Below are 17,142 nucleotides of genomic sequence, written 5' to 3' on the forward strand. Positions count from 1 at the left end.
AATAAAAAAAAATCCACCTGCTCCAATGTGTTTCACTGGGGACTAAAGGCGCAGCCCTGTGTTGTCATCTCCAAACATTTCTATAAATGCTTAAGAGTATTGGCATCTATGATGGCATCGAAGTTTCACACAGTGGACCAGATTCTCAGCTGGCATTGTCCCATTGGATGTCAACAGAGCCATGCGAATTTACAGCTAAAGAGCTGGCCCAGCCACCCCATCCTTTTCTGTCCTGTTGAGGTTAGTGTTAGTGGCTCAGTAGCCTTCCCCCACCCCCTAGGTCCGGCCTCTGCTAGATTTGGGGGGGGGGAGAGACAGAGAAATCTGAAAGGTTCACGGGACTTAAGTAATTGAGCTGCGAGATGCTCAGACCATAGCCAATCTTTCTTCCTCATCCCCCCAAGTCTGTCCTAGCAGCTGCAAGGGTTTTAAGTGATCAGTGCAAGCAGCTCTATGCAGCAGAGCGGAAGCATGGTTCAGTGGTTAGAGCATTAGTCTGGGACCCTGGAGATATGGGTTCAAGTCCCTGCTCTACCACAGACTTTCCTGTGTGACCTTGGGCAAGTCTCTTAGTGTCTCCATCTGTGAAATGGGGATAACAGTGCTCCCCTAACACGCAGGGGTGTAGTGAAGATATCCAGATAGTGAGGTGCTAGATGCTACTGTTATGGGAGCCAAACAGACACCGAAGCTAGCTGGGCTGCATGCTCCAACATATCACTCTGCTCTGTGAACAGGGGGATTCCTAGCTACTCTTCTATAAAACTGCAATAACAAACAAACATCACAAGCAGTAATGAAATCTGGTGCGTCTTTAGTGCCTTTGTCAGAGCCGGAGCTCCTACCTGGATACTGCAATCTCAGCCTTCTGCCGGGCGATAGCTGCGGCCCTCTGAGCCCCTTCCATGCTCCTGTCCACCTTCTGCCTGATCTTGGAGCTCTTCAGTGGTATCACCCGCTTCTTCATACCTTTGATCAGGACATTCTGCCGGTATTTGCCTTCCTCCTTCTTGCCATCTGGCAGGGTGGTGCAGCCGTAGCCGTGCCGCACGTTGTCCAGCCACTCGCCCTCGTACTTCAGGCCGCTCGACCTCTCGCTCACCCCGAAGCCCGAGCGCTTGTCGTTCTTCCACTCGCCCATGTAGGACTCCGTGGTGGTGGCATCGATGTCAGACTCGAAGGGCGGGAACTCCTCCCCTTCCGCCCCTTCGCCCAAGCTGATGGTGGAGGTGGCATCGCTGGCAGCGGAGCTGATGCCGCTCTCGCTCTTGAGGAAGCTGACTCGGCTCTTCTGGCTGGCCAGGGAGGTTTTGGACTCCGATTTCTTTAGCCTCCCCAGCAGAGAGCCCCGTCTGAAGAGGCCCCCTTTCTTCGGCTTGCTGGCTCCAGCATCCGCATACAGACTGAGGGCAAAGCCTCCCCGAGTGATAGTGGGTGACATGAGGATGCTTTCTGGGCTGCCCGCCGGCGAGTCCTGCTGTGGCAAGGTGCCGTTGCTGTGCTCGCTACGGAGGGAAGACAGAGAGGTTCGGAGAGGGGAGCGGACCACAGACGCCATGCCATATGGGACGCTCTGACGGACGCCGTATCCGTGGCGCATGCCATTGGTGAACTGGCCCTGGTACGTTCCTAAAGGCAAGAACAAGGAGCTCGTTAAGCATGACACTTATTTTCCAAACCGATGCCTCGATACAAAGAACATGCACAGCAAATCAAACCACCGCAAGACATAACGGTTGCCCTCGTGCCTGTGCACCAGCTGCTGCCCTCTGCTGGGAGGGAAAGGTCAGAGCTGCACAAGTGATTCACATTATTGTATTGCATACGGTGAAAATGACTAATGTTGTATACAGCGAACGTGCTCTCCCCAGGGACCAGCCACACATTGGGCTGCCTAGCAGAGGTGGGAAGTTAACTGAAGGTTGGGAAGAAGGATGATCTTGTGGCTGAGGCACTGGGGTCAGTTTTTTGGCTCTTCCTGTGAGTCCTTGGGCAAGTCACTCAGCCTGAGTTCCTCGTCTGAATAGTGGAGATAACGACACCCTCCTACTTCACAGGGGTGTTGAGAGGCTAAATACATTAAAAGATTGTGAGGTGCTCAGATACTAATATGGTTGGGCCCAAAGAAGCATCTAAATAGACCAAAACTGTCCTCAAAATGCTGGGGAGACTCTAGGAGACAACTCTAAAAGCGTCTGTCTTGGAGAGCAATTCCTGCAGCCATTGAATACGCTGCCCTTCACTGTTCCCAGAACAAAGCCCATAACTTATTGTTACGATGGATAAAGCTCCGAGCTTTAGGGATAGGTAGAAAAGAGAGGCAGCCACACCTCAGAAGCCCTCCAGCACTGACCCAAGGCTGGGATGTTTGCAGGGTACCTTCTCCCTTCCCCTCACCCCTTTGAAGGATTTGCATTACACTAAGCTTCCCTCTGGTTGAGGAGAGCTAAGGGTGACTCCCTCAGCATCCCCATGTGGAAGGGGACAGAATGGGGCTCATCAAGAATTACACCAAGGGCTCCCTTCGAGGGCCAGCTCCAGGGTTTTGGGCGATCGCGATCTGCAGCAGCAATTCGGTGGAAGGTCCTTCGCTCCGAGCAGGAGTGAGGGACCATCTGCCGAATTGCCGCCGAATAGCTGGACCTGCCGCCCCTCTCCAGAGTGGCCGCCCCAAGCACCTGCTTGCCAAGCTGGTGCCTGGAGCTGGCCCTGCTCCCTTCCCAGTCAGGAGTGAGCAGGCTGCCTCCCTAGCACGCCCAGCTTCTGCTGGCCTGGGAGGCCAGTTTCCCAAAGCAGCTCTCTGCTTGGCAGTGCCATGTGATTAGACGCCTGACCCAAAGCCTATTGAAATCAGACTCCCATTAGTTTCAGTGGGCTTTGGATCAGGTTGCTAGGTGCTCTTACTAGCTAACCAGGGAGGCCCTTACTTGTGGTCCCTTCATTTACAAAGCTCTGGATAGATTCAACCCAAAATGATTAAGCTGGGGAGTTAAAATGTCCCTCCTGTAGCGGCCTCCCAGTCAGTTTTCCTCCAGCCATTTGAAAAGATGCCCTCAGATGTGCAGAGTTCAAAAGGCTGCCATGAGCCAGCCATTCAGAGCGGAAGTGACTTGGCAATTCATCAGCAGGCGGGTCTGCAGTGGCGGGAACACAGTGTGGACTGCAGCCGTCCCTCACTCATTACCTCAGTGTAGAGTCAAACTGCCCCTTAGATAAGCTACTGTCATTGAATCAGAGAAAGGTAGGGCTGGAAGTGATCTCTTGAGGTCACTAGTTCATCCCCCCACACTGAGGCAGGGTATATACCTAGCCCCTCCCTGACAGGTGTTTGTCTAACCTGTTCTTCAAAACCTATAGGGATGGGGATTCCACAGCCTCCCTAGGTATCCTGTTCCAGAGCTTACCTATCCTTATAGTTAGAAAGTTCCTCTAATGTCAAACCTAAATCACCCTTGCAGTGAACTAAGCCAATTTACTTCTCGGGCTGCCCTTGGCAGATATGAAGAACCACTGATCACCATCCTCTTTGTAATGATCTTTTCCATATTTGAAGATGGTTATGTCCCCCCCTCAACGGTCTCTTCTCTCGACTTTGGGGAAGTCTCTTCTGCTCCTGTGCCACAGTTCCCATCGCTGTAAAACAGAGACAATAATCCTGCCTTCTGTCCTGGGATGTGAGTGAAGCTTAATTTCCTAATGTCAAGCTCCACCCTCGGGAGGGCACTAGAGAAGGGTAGCATGGGCTACAGGGAAAACCTTTGCTTTTTGTGTTGGGGGCAGGAATATCATTGTGGAGCCTCAATACAGAGCGATCGGAAAGAAGCAGTTTCACTGCTGCGGCTGCTTTGGAGGTTTCCCAAGGGGGAGCCCGTTTCCTGCCCGGCCAATACCCCAGAATGCTAATTCTGCTCACACCAGAATCCCTCTCTCCCTGGATTTCCCTCACTCTGTTGATACGGTTGCCTCAGTAACTGGCAATCCACCAAAAACAAAAGCAGCATTCAGCTCTGCCTCCATTCGTCACTGAGAGTTAGGAATGGGCCATCCCTTTCCAAACCACAGTGCAGAACACAGTCCCCCGCACCATGCTGCCCTCGATCAGCAGATGAAAGGTGCTAGGGGAGTGCAGCTGTTAAATACTATTGCAAAGCATGACCACTCGCCCCTCCTAAGGGCTCAGTTTCTCACGGGCAAATGGCCAGCTGTGCAGGGGACAGTTTTATGGGCATCTGTTCTAAATGGGCCGCTTTCCATTAAACTGGGACAAGATACAGTGTCAGTGATTTACTGGCAGGTAGCAGAGTATGGTCACCCTTAGAGAAGCAAACCCTACGCAGAGAAGGACACAGAAAGCATCCTCCCTGCCGTAGCATCAGTTACTGCATGATCCTCTGCAAAGGGTGCAACCACTGCTTAGCTAACTAGCGTCAGGTGAGGGTGGTGACAGCATGTGTGTCAATTCTCTCCCTCCCCTCTCCAGCTCTCATCCAAAGGGAAGGATCAGCCTGGTTCCAAGAAATTAAATTCCACAATCTATTAGTCAACCCCAGGATAGTCCTGCCCAGGAGATGGTTTCTGATTCCTTCTTTGGCAATAATGGGAGTGAATATTTTACAGTCTCCCTGGCCAGTTCTGCCAAATAATCTTTACTCCCAAGCTGCCGGTTTCATTGAAATCCATTTTGAGCCTGTCAGCAGGGTGTTAACTTACACACTCCAACAGGGAACAGAAGAGGTGCCCAGGTGCAGCAGCAGCACAAATCCCTCCCCGTGTGCCTCTCTCCAGCTATCTACGTTCTCACATTGTACTCCTCAGCATAGTGCCTGAACGCCTCAACCCTGAGCTAGAACCACAAGGTGGGGGGGGGGGGGAATCCAAACTTCACTTGGCATTTGGTTTCTCTGTTGAGGCCGCTAAACAAAGGGCTCAGTTAGAGCGAAGAGTTGGGGTGTGAAGTGGCCACCTGCCGAACGGGAACAACCAACCATGGCAAAATTCTCTTCATGCTGTTTCCTACCATGGTTTGGAGAAACTGCTTTAGAAAAGAGACAGCATGGTCTGGTGGGTAGGGCATGGATTGGGAGTCAAGAGACCTGGTTTCCATTCCCTGCTCGGCCACTCACCAGCTGTGGGGGCTTGGGCCCCTCTCTGACCCTCTGTAAAATGGTGACAATGATCCTTTATCAAGTTTTATTACTCATCTATAAATAAGTTCACATTCTGTATATGGATGGCCCTTGAACTCAACCACTTTGTCTCTGCTTGTGCTGGGGTTGCAGCCTGAAAGCGGAGCTGACACATAATATGGAATGACATTAGAGACCTTTCTGTAGGACATTAGTGACCTTCAGCCTCTTTCAATGCCTTAAGGATAGCAGACTCCATCCAATATTGGTTCAATATTAATGAGCTTGAAACAGAATTCTAGCAAGTCTCTGAGGCCCAGAGAGTTTAAGCGACTCCCCCAGGGTCACACAGCGAGTCCGTGGCAGAGGCAGAACATGAACACCTCCTGCCTCTGCCAAGATCCCCTGATGTCTACAACTGTGCTCTGACCATTAGGCAATGCCACCTCCCAGCCACATTCTGTAAGCACCCGTCCACACTGGAGGGGCAGGATTTTTAAAAGCCCAATTATGTGCCCATCTCCTACTGACTGTCAGGGAGATGTGTGCCTAACTCCTATAGGCACTTTTGAAAATCTCACTCTGGGTCTTTAAGTGTGTTCACTGGATCATTTTAGAGCTGGTTTAGAATGGTTCAGCCCGCTCGATTTACATATAGACTGGCCGGCCAGTGATTCTACACTCAGTTTAAGCTGGTTTTGGTGCTGACCACGCTTCCCAGCCCACTCTTGTTAAAGATGAATTTGTTTCAAACAGTTAAGCTCACGTGGCTAAATGCCTCTTGTAAATGGGGCCTGAGCACAAACCCCAAACCGAGCAGGCAGAGAAGATAAGGCACTGAAAGTCCTTGACTGAGCTCACAGCATGTTTTTGGACAAACTGATTCCCTGTAAAGTGCCTGGACCCAGCTTTGTGTTTTTCCATGTCACTTCCCAAGCCATGATTTATAGCCTCTCTCAGAGCTTTCACCCTCTTACCCAGCAAAAGCCATAAAACAAACTCCAGCGCCTCCTGGGCAACTGCTGAGAGTAGTTAGAAAGCCTGAGGTGGCCACCGCTGTGTAGCACTGAATAATGAAGTCAGTGAGCAGCAGAAAGACAACTTATTCCTGCACCAGCCTGCCTGTCACATAGCAAAGGACAGCATATGGGGATCAGTCAAAGAGATAGGGATGCCCATATCCTCTTCCTAGCAAGATCCCCGATCAGTGCAAGGGGAGCAGAGAGGGGCAGAGAGAAAGCCAGGGAAAGGAGTGTTGACGAGATGGAATCAATGTTAGTGTCAACCTTTACTCACAGCTCACGAGCCTGCTAAAAGACACAATTCTCCTCTCACTTACACTAGTGAGAAACAGATGCAGATTTCATTGCAGTCAGTGGAATTACAGTGGCATAAAAGCAATGTTATAGGAGAAGGATGCCCAGCAGTTAGCCCAGGGCACACAGAAAAGGAGGTGCGGTCAACCATGAGTAGGGGTGAAAGGGATACAGCACTGAGTCACCTAGTGACCTTGTTACTTACCTCGCTGTAAATAACCACCTTTGTGTCTGTGAAGACAAAGCCAACGTGGACCTAGCTAACACCTATGTAAAGGCCAGTCTGGGTATTTGCCAAATGTGTGTTCCAGGCTAACAGGGTCAGCCTATGGTAAGCCATGAACACCTGGAGCCTGGCAATCAATTAACAAGGTATAAAACTATAGTGAAGACATGCCCTAAAAAATGAGGCAATGTCTTAACTAGGGGGGGAAAGTTTATAATTTTAATCCATGATAACCAACATGGAAAAATCTTAGTGTAGACAAGATAAGTGTAGTTTTAACATATGTTAGTGAGACTCCTCTTTAGGGTTTAAACTGACAAGCTAACGTGCCAGAACTACAACTGCCTTCTCAACATTAGGATTTTAACACGTGGAAGCTACTCTGGGTTAAAAATGCACTGACCTTTTATTTTCCTAGTGTAGACATGTGCAGAGTGTGCAGGCAGGGTTTTGTCCTGGTTTAACTAAATTGGTTTAAAAACACACCTTGCACTAAATTGCAGCAAGTTTGTACAGAGCCAAGTCCTTAGCTAATTAGTATGTGTAAAGCCTTTTAAATTCCCTGGATAAAAGGAGCTGTAAAATGGAAATATGTAACTATTTATTCTGAATCATTAATACATGTGGGATTAGAACCATGTGCAAATCAGCCATCTTCCACTTTGTGAAGATCAAAGCTGGTTGCAGATTTTTTAAAAGTTAAAAAAATTAACTACAAATATGGGTGGGTTGGAGGTGGGGGTGTGGACAAAGTGTGTAAATTTTTTCCTAGATATTTTCCCCCTATTGTGGCCAGCTTTAGTGAAATCCACATTTAGAAATAGCTATCTGTCTGCACTCCCCCCAGCAACAGCTTTCCTCCCTCTGCCTGGGCTGAGCCAAGGATTTGTACCTGACCAGGTTAGACATTTTAATGGGAAAACTTCCTCTCCTCTTCCTTCACCCAGGGCCGGCTCCAGGCACCAGCTTAACAAGCAGGTGCTTGGGGCGGCCAAGGGAGAGGGGCGGCACCTGCGGCAATTCGGGGGTGGCAGGTCCCTCACTCCCTCTAGGAGCGAAGGACCTGCCGCTGAACTGCCGCTGCCGATCGCGGCTTTTGTTTTGTTTTGTTTTGTTTTTTGCTTGGGGCGGCAGAAATGCTGGAGCCGGCCCTGCTTTCACCTTTAAAGAAAATAATCAAATACACTTTTTTTTTTTTATGGTCACAGTAACAGGTCCCGGCCTCTGAAATCTCCCATTTGCTTTCCCCCAAAATCAGAGGCCATAGAACAAAAGTGCAGCAGTTTGGAGACCCCTGAAAATGTGAATCTTGTCCCTGATGGGGCAAAAGCCTTGAGTACTCTCATTAGAGTCAGAATCATAGAAATGTAGGGCTGGAAGTGATCTCTTGAGGTCACTAGTTAGAGTCAGAAGCTTGGTGCTGGTAACCAGGGATTTAGAGCTGGCAACAGCTAAAAAAACCCTAAAAGTCTTCAAAGCGGTTTTGAAAAATGCTGCTTAATGGCATAATCTTCTTGGTATGAAAAATTGTCTAGAGTTGGAACAGTAGATTCCTCAGAGGTGAGTGGAGGCAGAAGGGAAAGGAACAGAGACCTGAGCTGGAAATCACATCTGAATAAAGGCACAGCCCTGATGCAGTCAGCCTGGCCTCTTTCCTCAGATCCACAGAGCTGGGATAATTCACACCCACTAGTGTGAATGTGGAGCATCTCATTCCACAGCACAGAACAGGCATGCCTCTTCTCCACTACTCCCTTGAGAAATACAACTGTTCACAGGACCAAGGGTGGCCGCAGGAGAGGAGCAATGAAAGGAGACACACAGCTGTGTTCTGTCCAGCCTGGCTAAAAACATCCACTCATCACTGAGCTGGAGAGAAAGCAACGGCCCTCTCCTGCCAAGGCCCATCAGGACAAGCCCAATGATGCAAAGCAGGGAAAGGAATGTACAGAGGCAAGTGGGAGTGGGTAAACAGAATCAGATTTTCTTTAGTTCTTCTTAATGGCTTGTATAAATTTGTGAACCTGAATAAGGGCACTGGCCAGAATGAGATCTGGTGCAGGCAGCTATTGAAGTCTCCACCAGCAGAGCTTCGCCAATGCATCTTAGCCCTGACATACAGTAACCCCTGCTACTCCAGTCCTGAGCCCCACACAGATCCACCCTGACCCACAGCTACCCCAGCTACTGCAGCCCTGGGCCCCAAAATCTCAGCCAACATGCAGTGTATTTTGTGATGTGGAAAACCCTGTATTTAGGACTAGGATGGGCCACAGCCTCGCTTTCCCTTGTGACTTAAGTCAAAGCTGGAACACACAGATCTGCAGAGGTGAAAGGCCAGAATGTTAATTTGCAGAGTCACTCAATCGCCAAGAACTTCCCATTGGTATTAACTCCCACGTTAGCAGGGCCAGGGCAGAGGGCTGATAGATGAAGTAACAGGGTGGATGGAGATATGTGTAGATTGGAAAGAAAAACAACAAAAAGCCAAAAATGCCCCTTTATGTCATCATCAGTGGAAAGCTTTGCTGTTTTTTTAATGACAAGAAATCCTATAAAATGCCCGCCTCCACTCTTACACAAAAGATACCATACCTGGCTCTTAGTAACTCCTGTTAGGAGGCACATATGGGAGTCCGGCTGGTTTCTGTGGTTTTGCTGTGTTTCTAGAGATTTCTGGGTCTGCTCCTAAATGGAGCTGACCCTTTCTATTTATATACGCACAAGATGGGAAGGATCAAGTTGCAGAGCGGATTAATCATTGTCTCTGGAGACCTCAGTCTCAATCACTCTGATTCACAAATGGATTGTGTGTGCCCTCTGCTTAGCTCGGATAATATATCACACCTTCCATAAGTAGCTGTGGTCAATTAGTACAGAGGCAGGATGATCCACAGGTCATTGATGGGCTCAAAGGCCAGGGCTGAAATTTGAGTGTCACATAGTGTATCTCACTTCATGAACCAGGGTCCATTCTTCAGGAGACACCACCCTCTTCCCTTTCCACACTGGGCATAAGAAAAAAACCCTCTCACTGTAGTTTTAAAGAGCTTACTTGCCAGCTTACTGGCAACAGCCAAAATAGTATCCCTAATTCTTACAGTCATAAAGTTTCATGCACAGATACCATGATGATAGACATGTTAGAAATACTTTGTGTGATGGACAGACAGATTAAATAGACACGCAAGTAAAACAAACTAATGAAAACTTAGTGCTTACTGTTAGAACAAGTCATCTGAGTGAGGATTGATTTAAAACAATGCATAACTAAAAAGCATCAATTTTGGGGCCAAATTCAGCCTTGGTAAAGCGCCGCTGGAAAGACAACATGGGCTAGTGGACAGGAAACTGGACCCTGAATGGGGCGACTGGGAGTCTGTTCCCACCTCTGCTACTGACTTGCTGCATGACCCTGGGTGAATCACTTATCCTCAGTTAAATGGTGATGCTTTCTTTGTAAAGCACTTTAAGATCTATGGAGGAACTGTACTATATAAGCCCTGTTATTGTTATTTTTGGGGTCAATGAAGTTACACTAGGGCTGAGTTTTGCCCAAACTTCCAAGTCCCTTAGCTGTGTCTGAGGACTGCAGCTCAGAAGCAGTAGGAAGCGTGAAGAATTCCATATACGTTTGCTTTCTAGTGTCTGCACTTGGCAATACTCAGAACTAGCAGCAAAATCATGGTTACTCCCTCAGCTCCAGCTCTAGAGAAATCCTCCTCTAAGCTTCAGTCCCCTCTCAGCTTGATTACTGCTGCTAATTCCCTCTTTGATGGCTTCCACATGGCCCAGGTGCTCAGACTCCAGAATATGCACAGCCCTACTGCTGCTCACCGTCTGGTACACACAAAGAAGCATGGCTATATCACTCCTCTCCTTGGTTCCCTTTCCAGGTTCCCCATTCACTTCAGGGTCCAAAAAATTGCCCTCCCTGTTTTAAAAACTCTGCACAGACTCACCTTGGCCAACCCCATAGACCTTCTCTCTTTTCTTCTCCAGCCTCCTCCTCTCAGCGCATAATTTCACCACTGTTGGTGCAAGAACCTTTTTCTCTGCAGCTCCAATCAGCTGCAACAGCCTTTCTGTACCTCTTCACCTCACTGAGTCTTCAGCTCATTTCATAGCTCACCTGAAACTTGCCTCATCATTTCTTTTCCCCTCTCCCACTGGTCTCATGACAACTGAATTTAATTATTTTCCCATGAGATGAATTTATACCAGTGCTTTCTCCCAGCTCCCCAGAAACAGTCATGCACTATTTAATACTGTTTTCAGGCCACAGCTTGAACAAAAGACATTTAAAAAAGTTATACAATCATTGTATTGCAAAACAGGGGTTGAAGACCAGATTTTTACATTAGCAGCTTCTTCTGTGTGGTTTAGTATGATCAAACAAACACCCAGAGCCCCTCCAGACACCCCCCCATCTCTTCCTTGCACAAAAAATGATGGGGTTTGGAAATAATGTCAGAGACTGAAGCTCAAGCAATCGTTCACTCAATGCTGTAACATGCTTAGCTCATTCACACACAGAGGGCATTCCCTATCCTAGATCACCTTCCCCTTTACCTATAAAGCACTATTCTCTTAAAGGGCTCCAGTCTCACTCTTTGTCAACAGAACTATATCATGATGCTTTGAGTTAACCACATTTAAAAAAACCCAAACATTCATGTTCTTATATGTGTTACGGATACATTAGGTGGCATGGTCCCTAATGAGTCTGGGTTCTGCTTTAATGTTGAACCAGACCCAATGAGTGTAAGTGACACTACTCCAGGGGAAATTCTGTGCCACTGTGCACACGCAGAATTCATGTCCCCTGCAGGTCTTTCCGCCCCCCCCCCCCCCCGCACAGAAAATGGATTCTGCTGGGGAGGCACTGCAATTACACCTTTCATTCACCAAGGGCTGCTGTGGCACCAGAAGAGAGGGCAATTGGCTCAGTTCCGGAGCAGCCAGCCACGGAGAAGGAGGGGTCAGAGGCTGCATCCCTCAAAGTGCCCTGCCCATGGGCCCAGGTGAGGAGGCACAGATATGGGGGGAATGGACAGAATGGGGCACACAGGGCTCCTGGGGAGTCACATAGACTGGGGTTCAGAAGGGCTACTGGGGGGAGACTGGTGTGGGGACACAGGAGCTAATGGGGTGACAGCATTGACTGAATAGGAGTAGGGGTGCAGGACCACATGGGGACAGGGAGGAGGAGGTGGCTGAGTGGGGAGGCAGGGACACACAGGGATGGGGGGAGTGCAGGGATACACAGGGAAGGGAGCAGATGTGCCTGACTGAATGGGAGATGTGAGGGGGTCAGCCAGGATCTGCATGGGAGAGGCTCCCCACCAACTCCCTAACAATCCCTTTGCCCCTCCCCCCCCAAAAAAACCCTGTTCCACACTTCTCCCACCCACACCCAGCAACCCTCCAGGTTCACTCCCAGGCTCCTTCCCAGCAATTACTTGCCACTCCCTCAGCTCCTCCATTGCTCCTGACTCCCCCCAAGCCTTTGCACTGCTTTTGAGGGGAAATCCATTTCTGTATTGTAGTGTACATGAATTATTACTCACAGTTCTGTATTAATATGCCTAGTATGTTATTTATCAAAAAAACATTTCCTGAATCTTTTCTGTTGTCTGTACTGTTACAGACATACTTGCTGACAGGTATTTTGAAATAAATGACCAAAATAATTGAAACTGGCATGATTACATTGTGTTATTTTGACAAATAAAATATGCAGAATTTTAAAATATTGTGCACAGAATTAATTTTTTGGCTCAGAACTCCCCCAGGAGTAAAAGTGAGCACTATCGCCAATAGAGGGGTTTTTTACATGCAAGAGTAGGGAAGTGTTCAAGTGTTAAACTCTAAGTTTTATGCCAATTTTTTGCCTGCCTAGATGCCCTTCTTTTGTAGTGCTAATGTGAGCTGTTGAATATCTTTTTAATATATGGAGATATACCTATCTCATAGAGCTGGAAGGGATCCTGAAAGGTCATAGAGTCCAGCCCCCTGCCTTCACTAGCAGGACCAAGTACTGATTTTGCCCCAGATCCCTAAGTGGCCCCCTCAAGGATTGAACTCACAACCCTGGGGTTCAGGCCAATGCTCAAACCACTGAGCTATCCCTCCCCGCAAAGGTAGCTGCATTTCACTGGTGGATGAAGCAATCGCTGCATATGGTTTAAGGCAGTTTGACATCCTTCAGAATGAAAGGTGTTATATAAATGAAAGATAGTAGCTGGACAACAGCTGTATTAGTGTGTCATTACACTAAACATATATATACACTTTACAAATGACCTAAAGATCCTCATGTCAATAGTTCAATTCATTACAAACACATAGTTTAGTCCCTGCTCTCTATTATCACTGTATAGTAAACTGCATTGGATTATTTAACAAATCACATAGCCTGAAGATAGAAGAAGGATGAGGTTTAAAAAACTGGACAAATGAAATTGGTCACTTCTAATCTGCAGCTTTAACTGCAACTTCATGTGCCATAAGTGTAAGAACTTCAGCACTTGCTTAAAGTTAGGCATGTGCTTAAGTAACTTGCTGAATAAGGGCACATTAAAGCAAAGCCCTGGAAAGCCAATACTGTAGCTTGAACTCTCCTATTATTCTAAGGGGTTCTCACAACAAATTTTTTTTCTCACCAACAAAACTCTTGCTGGTGGCCACTCGGACAATTTTTCCTAAAATGCTTAATTAACTTTAGGAAAAACAAATAAATATGCACATATATGTGTCCAAATCATTGTAATTTATGTATGTTGGGGTTTTTGCAGACTCAATAATAAAAATAATGTACAGTTGTCTCTATTCTTTACTGGACCGAAACAGAATAGAAACTTAAATAAGGTGCTTTGCATGTTTTGCTTTTTTGGTTGAATTTTTTTTTTTTAGACTTGCTAGCTAGTAAGTCTGCTACTGTGAAAAGCAATATTTGTAAATATCATTTTCACAGCAGACTTACTTAACCCCAGAAAGCTGGGTGACAAATTAAACCCTGGATGGGGAGTTGGCTAGGGCGGCTGGGATACCAGGGGTGATGTGGGGGCTTGAGGTGGCAGTGGGAGTCGGGGCAATGGAGGGCAGGGGTGAGCCCGGAACCTGGGGTCCCGCTGCATGTCTGGAGACTGGAAGAGGCAGGAGGGGCTGGGGTGACGTGCGGGGGGTGAGCCTGGGACCGGATCTCCGGGGCCGGAACCCAAAGCCCTGCCGCAGGGGGCCAGAGCCTTATGCCGCACAGCCAGAGACTGCCACCCACCACACCAGGGCTGAAGCCCAAGCAGCACCACCCCTGGGAAGATGGAGAACTCACACTGGTCACCTGATCCTACAGTGGTTGTGCCTTCAGAAGGGGGCATGGACCAGCACCTGCTGGTGACACTGGGGGAGGGATTGCTGCTTTGCCCTGCCCTGAATCAGCACCCACGAGGCTGTGACCGCAAGAAAAGCCCTTTGTGGCCGCAGTTGAGAAATGCTGTAAATGTGATATGCCTTTTTATTATGAAGAGATACATTTCTCAAATGATTTTTCTTCATAAATAATTGGCATTGTGGGTCCTGAATAATAATAATGAAGTGCAATCCTCAGGAATATATCCGCGAGTACTCCCCTCCCCCACAAATCACCCTCTTGACTAGCCATACGAAACATGGCAGCACGCACTGTTCCACTATTGAAGAGTTGCAGAATTACTTGCACAGGATTCCTGTGATGTTGCATTATGATTGTTCATCAGTTTCAGACGCTTCCCACCTCATCTAATTAATTTTTTTCTTTACCGTTCAGAGCATTTGCAAAATGTCTGACGAATACTTGTATACTGAGTGCCTCTGTGCGTGAACACGGGCTGAGATTTTCAAGGTCTAGGGGATTTATACTAGTGGAAGATAGGTGACTAAATTCTCTAGACAGCTTTGATAAACATTCGGGTTGAGTTTTAGTCAGACACATGTTCAGTGCATTCATGCAATTTGGTATTTAATAAATAGACACAGAACATTAAAATGCTGTAGATGATACAGTGATGTATAAGGCGAAAACATTCACAACTCTTTGCCCAATGAGAATTAATGCTTATTACTTTATAGTTTGCTGTAGTCATGGGCCCATAATTCTTCAGATGTCCCATAATATAATCCAGTCTTTCACTAGTCTCACGCTATAGAAAATAAAGTTTGGAGAAAAAAAATCTATAATCAAGACATTTGAGGAAGTTTTTCACATAGAAAGCATAGTCATCCAGAAGCTTTACAATTATTTGAGGTCTGTCTCATTTTTCTGGTGTACGGAAAAGGGAATGTGTGTAGATTACTGAGTGTTGCAATTTTCCAAGGGGCAGCCAGATTACAGAAATTAGGGCCTAAATGCGAGTAGATTAAAAAGTTGTCACACACAAAGCTCGCTCACACACAGAAATATATAAAGATATATGGTAGAGGTAGAATGTTCTAGTAAAGTGCCTTGATTTCTCCTCCCCAGCTTTTGCTATTGGTGATCTGACTTGAACTCCCTCTCTCCTGGGATGATTTACAGTCTCTGGATTTACAGGTCAAATATGTTGCTCACTGACCTGACCCCAACTGGCCCCTCCAGTGTCATCCTTACCTCCATCTGCGTAAGTCTCAGTGCCATAACCGTCCTGCAGCCCGTTATTCCACGTGCCTTCGTACTTTGCTCCACTGCTCATGCTCTGCCTTGTCCCATAGCGTCCCTTAAAGCCATGGGTCCATTCGCCTTTGTAAAGCCACCGTCCTTTAGTCTCGATCCCCAAACCGTGCCTCTTGCCTTGCGACCAGTAGCCTTCATAGGTGTTGCCACTGGGCCACGTGTATATGCCCACCACTTCAAAACCATAGTTCCACGAACCCGAGTACTCCCCTTGGCCCTTGGGACCAGTGCAGATGCCATGGCCATGGGCTTTCCCCCCTTCCCAGCCCCCACAATATGCTCCTCCATCATCAAAATCAAACCTTCCTCCACTCATGGTGCCATCGAAGCTCAGCAAGCCGGGATCTCCACTTTGCTCCTTCCTTCCTTCCTCTTTCTTTCCCTCTTCCCTTCCTACTTAGCTGGACTGTTTTTCATAAGCGAAAATTTGGAGAGTTTAAAATGTTGCCACATTTCCAAATTAAACATGCTCAAAGCAAGGTACTGCACCAAGGGGATGATTGCCTTGTGCTGCCCAGCCAGAGGATAGAGGGAGAGAGGGAGGGATTTGGGAAGGGATCCTGTCTTGGAGAAGGATCTGGTGAGGACACTGCAAACACTGTGAACGCCACAGGGACCTTTCTGCAACCCAGCACCCACCTGCCACCTAGGGGACTGGACAATCAAGCATGGACCATGCTGTGGGACTGGGGCAGACTAGGGGGAGAGGGATAAAACTCTCAGTTGCAAGATCTGACTTGTATCTCTGCAGGCTTCGCATTTCCCGGACAGTGCATTGGGGAAGCGTCCGGCCCCTTTAAGAGGCTTTTCAGGAAAGGGCGGGGGGGCCCAGGCTTCTCTGGGGGGGGTCCCCCTTTCCTGATCATACCCGCCCAGGCTGCTATGCCCCACGGCTCCTGCTGCTGCTCCGGCTGCCTGCAGAGTCCCTCCCTCCTCAGAGTCCCATTGTGTGTGTGTCTGTCTCTCCTTCGCAGCCCCTTCCCCCTTCCCTCTCTCCTCCTCCTGCGGTAGAAAGGTCAGCGCTGCCCTAACAAGGCCATCGGATCCCAGGAGCTGCTCCCAAAATAAACCCCCACAGGCCCAGCCCCTGCTCCAGGGGCCTTTTATGAAGGAGGAAAGAGACACCCCCCCACCCCCTTGGGCAGGAATCCAGAAAAAGAAGAGGGGAGGGGAGAAGCTGGGAAAGTAAGTAAGTGCCTGCTTAAAAATAGACCCTGGGAAGTAGCTAGGGGAGGTGCGTGAAAGAGGGGGGAGAGCTTCTGCTAGTTACTTTGGCATTTTTCCTCCATTGCACAGAGATCTGCTCAGTGGCTGGGGCATGTTTCCTGATTTGGGGCAGGGAGGAGGGAGGGCAGGGGGGAACTGGAGGATGTAGGGGGCAGGAAGTGGACAGATGACTACGGGTTTGCTCTCAGAACACAGTCATCCCACAACAATGGCTAGGACTGGGGGGCGGGGGGGGAGAGAGAGCAAAGGGCCACCATGTCCCACCCCAGCTGCTGCTGTCCTGCTTCCATCCTTATGGGGAGCAGAAACACCAGTCAAGGCAAAAAGCTCATATAAAGCTAGTGTTTGAGGCAGCACTGTCCCCCCAACATGCGTCTGCAAACTGCTCCCACGCCTTCCCCGCTCACTGAAGCAAAGGGATAACAGCTTTCTAAATATCCCCTCCCCTCCCTCTTTCCCAGCACAGTTGAAGAGCAAGAACTAGACTCAGACCAGTCCCACAATTCTCAGGACAGGAGGCAGCCTTACAAGACCTCTGGCTGCCTCTCCTGCTAAGGG

The 17,142-nt window shown here is 48.4% G+C and overlaps 1 protein-coding gene across 1 annotated transcript in view; it reads right to left on the reverse strand.

Moving 5' to 3' along the window:
• JPH2 (junctophilin 2) overlaps positions 1 to 15,673 on the reverse strand; it is a 58,081-nt gene extending 42,408 nt beyond the window's left edge. Inside the window, exons 1-2 of the mRNA XM_065414756.1 lie at positions 15,295 to 15,673; positions 846 to 1,629 (exon numbers count right to left, since the gene is read on the reverse strand). Of these exons, the coding sequence (XP_065270828.1) occupies positions 846 to 1,629; positions 15,295 to 15,673 (1,163 nt within the window). The remainder of the gene's footprint in view (positions 1 to 845; positions 1,630 to 15,294) is intronic.
• Positions 15,674 to 17,142: the final 1,469 nt, after the last annotated feature.

The sequence above is a fragment of the Emys orbicularis genome, chromosome 12 (genome assembly GCF_028017835.1).
Source record: "Emys orbicularis isolate rEmyOrb1 chromosome 12, rEmyOrb1.hap1, whole genome shotgun sequence".
In the NCBI taxonomy this organism is placed as follows: domain Eukaryota; kingdom Metazoa; phylum Chordata; order Testudines; family Emydidae; genus Emys; species Emys orbicularis.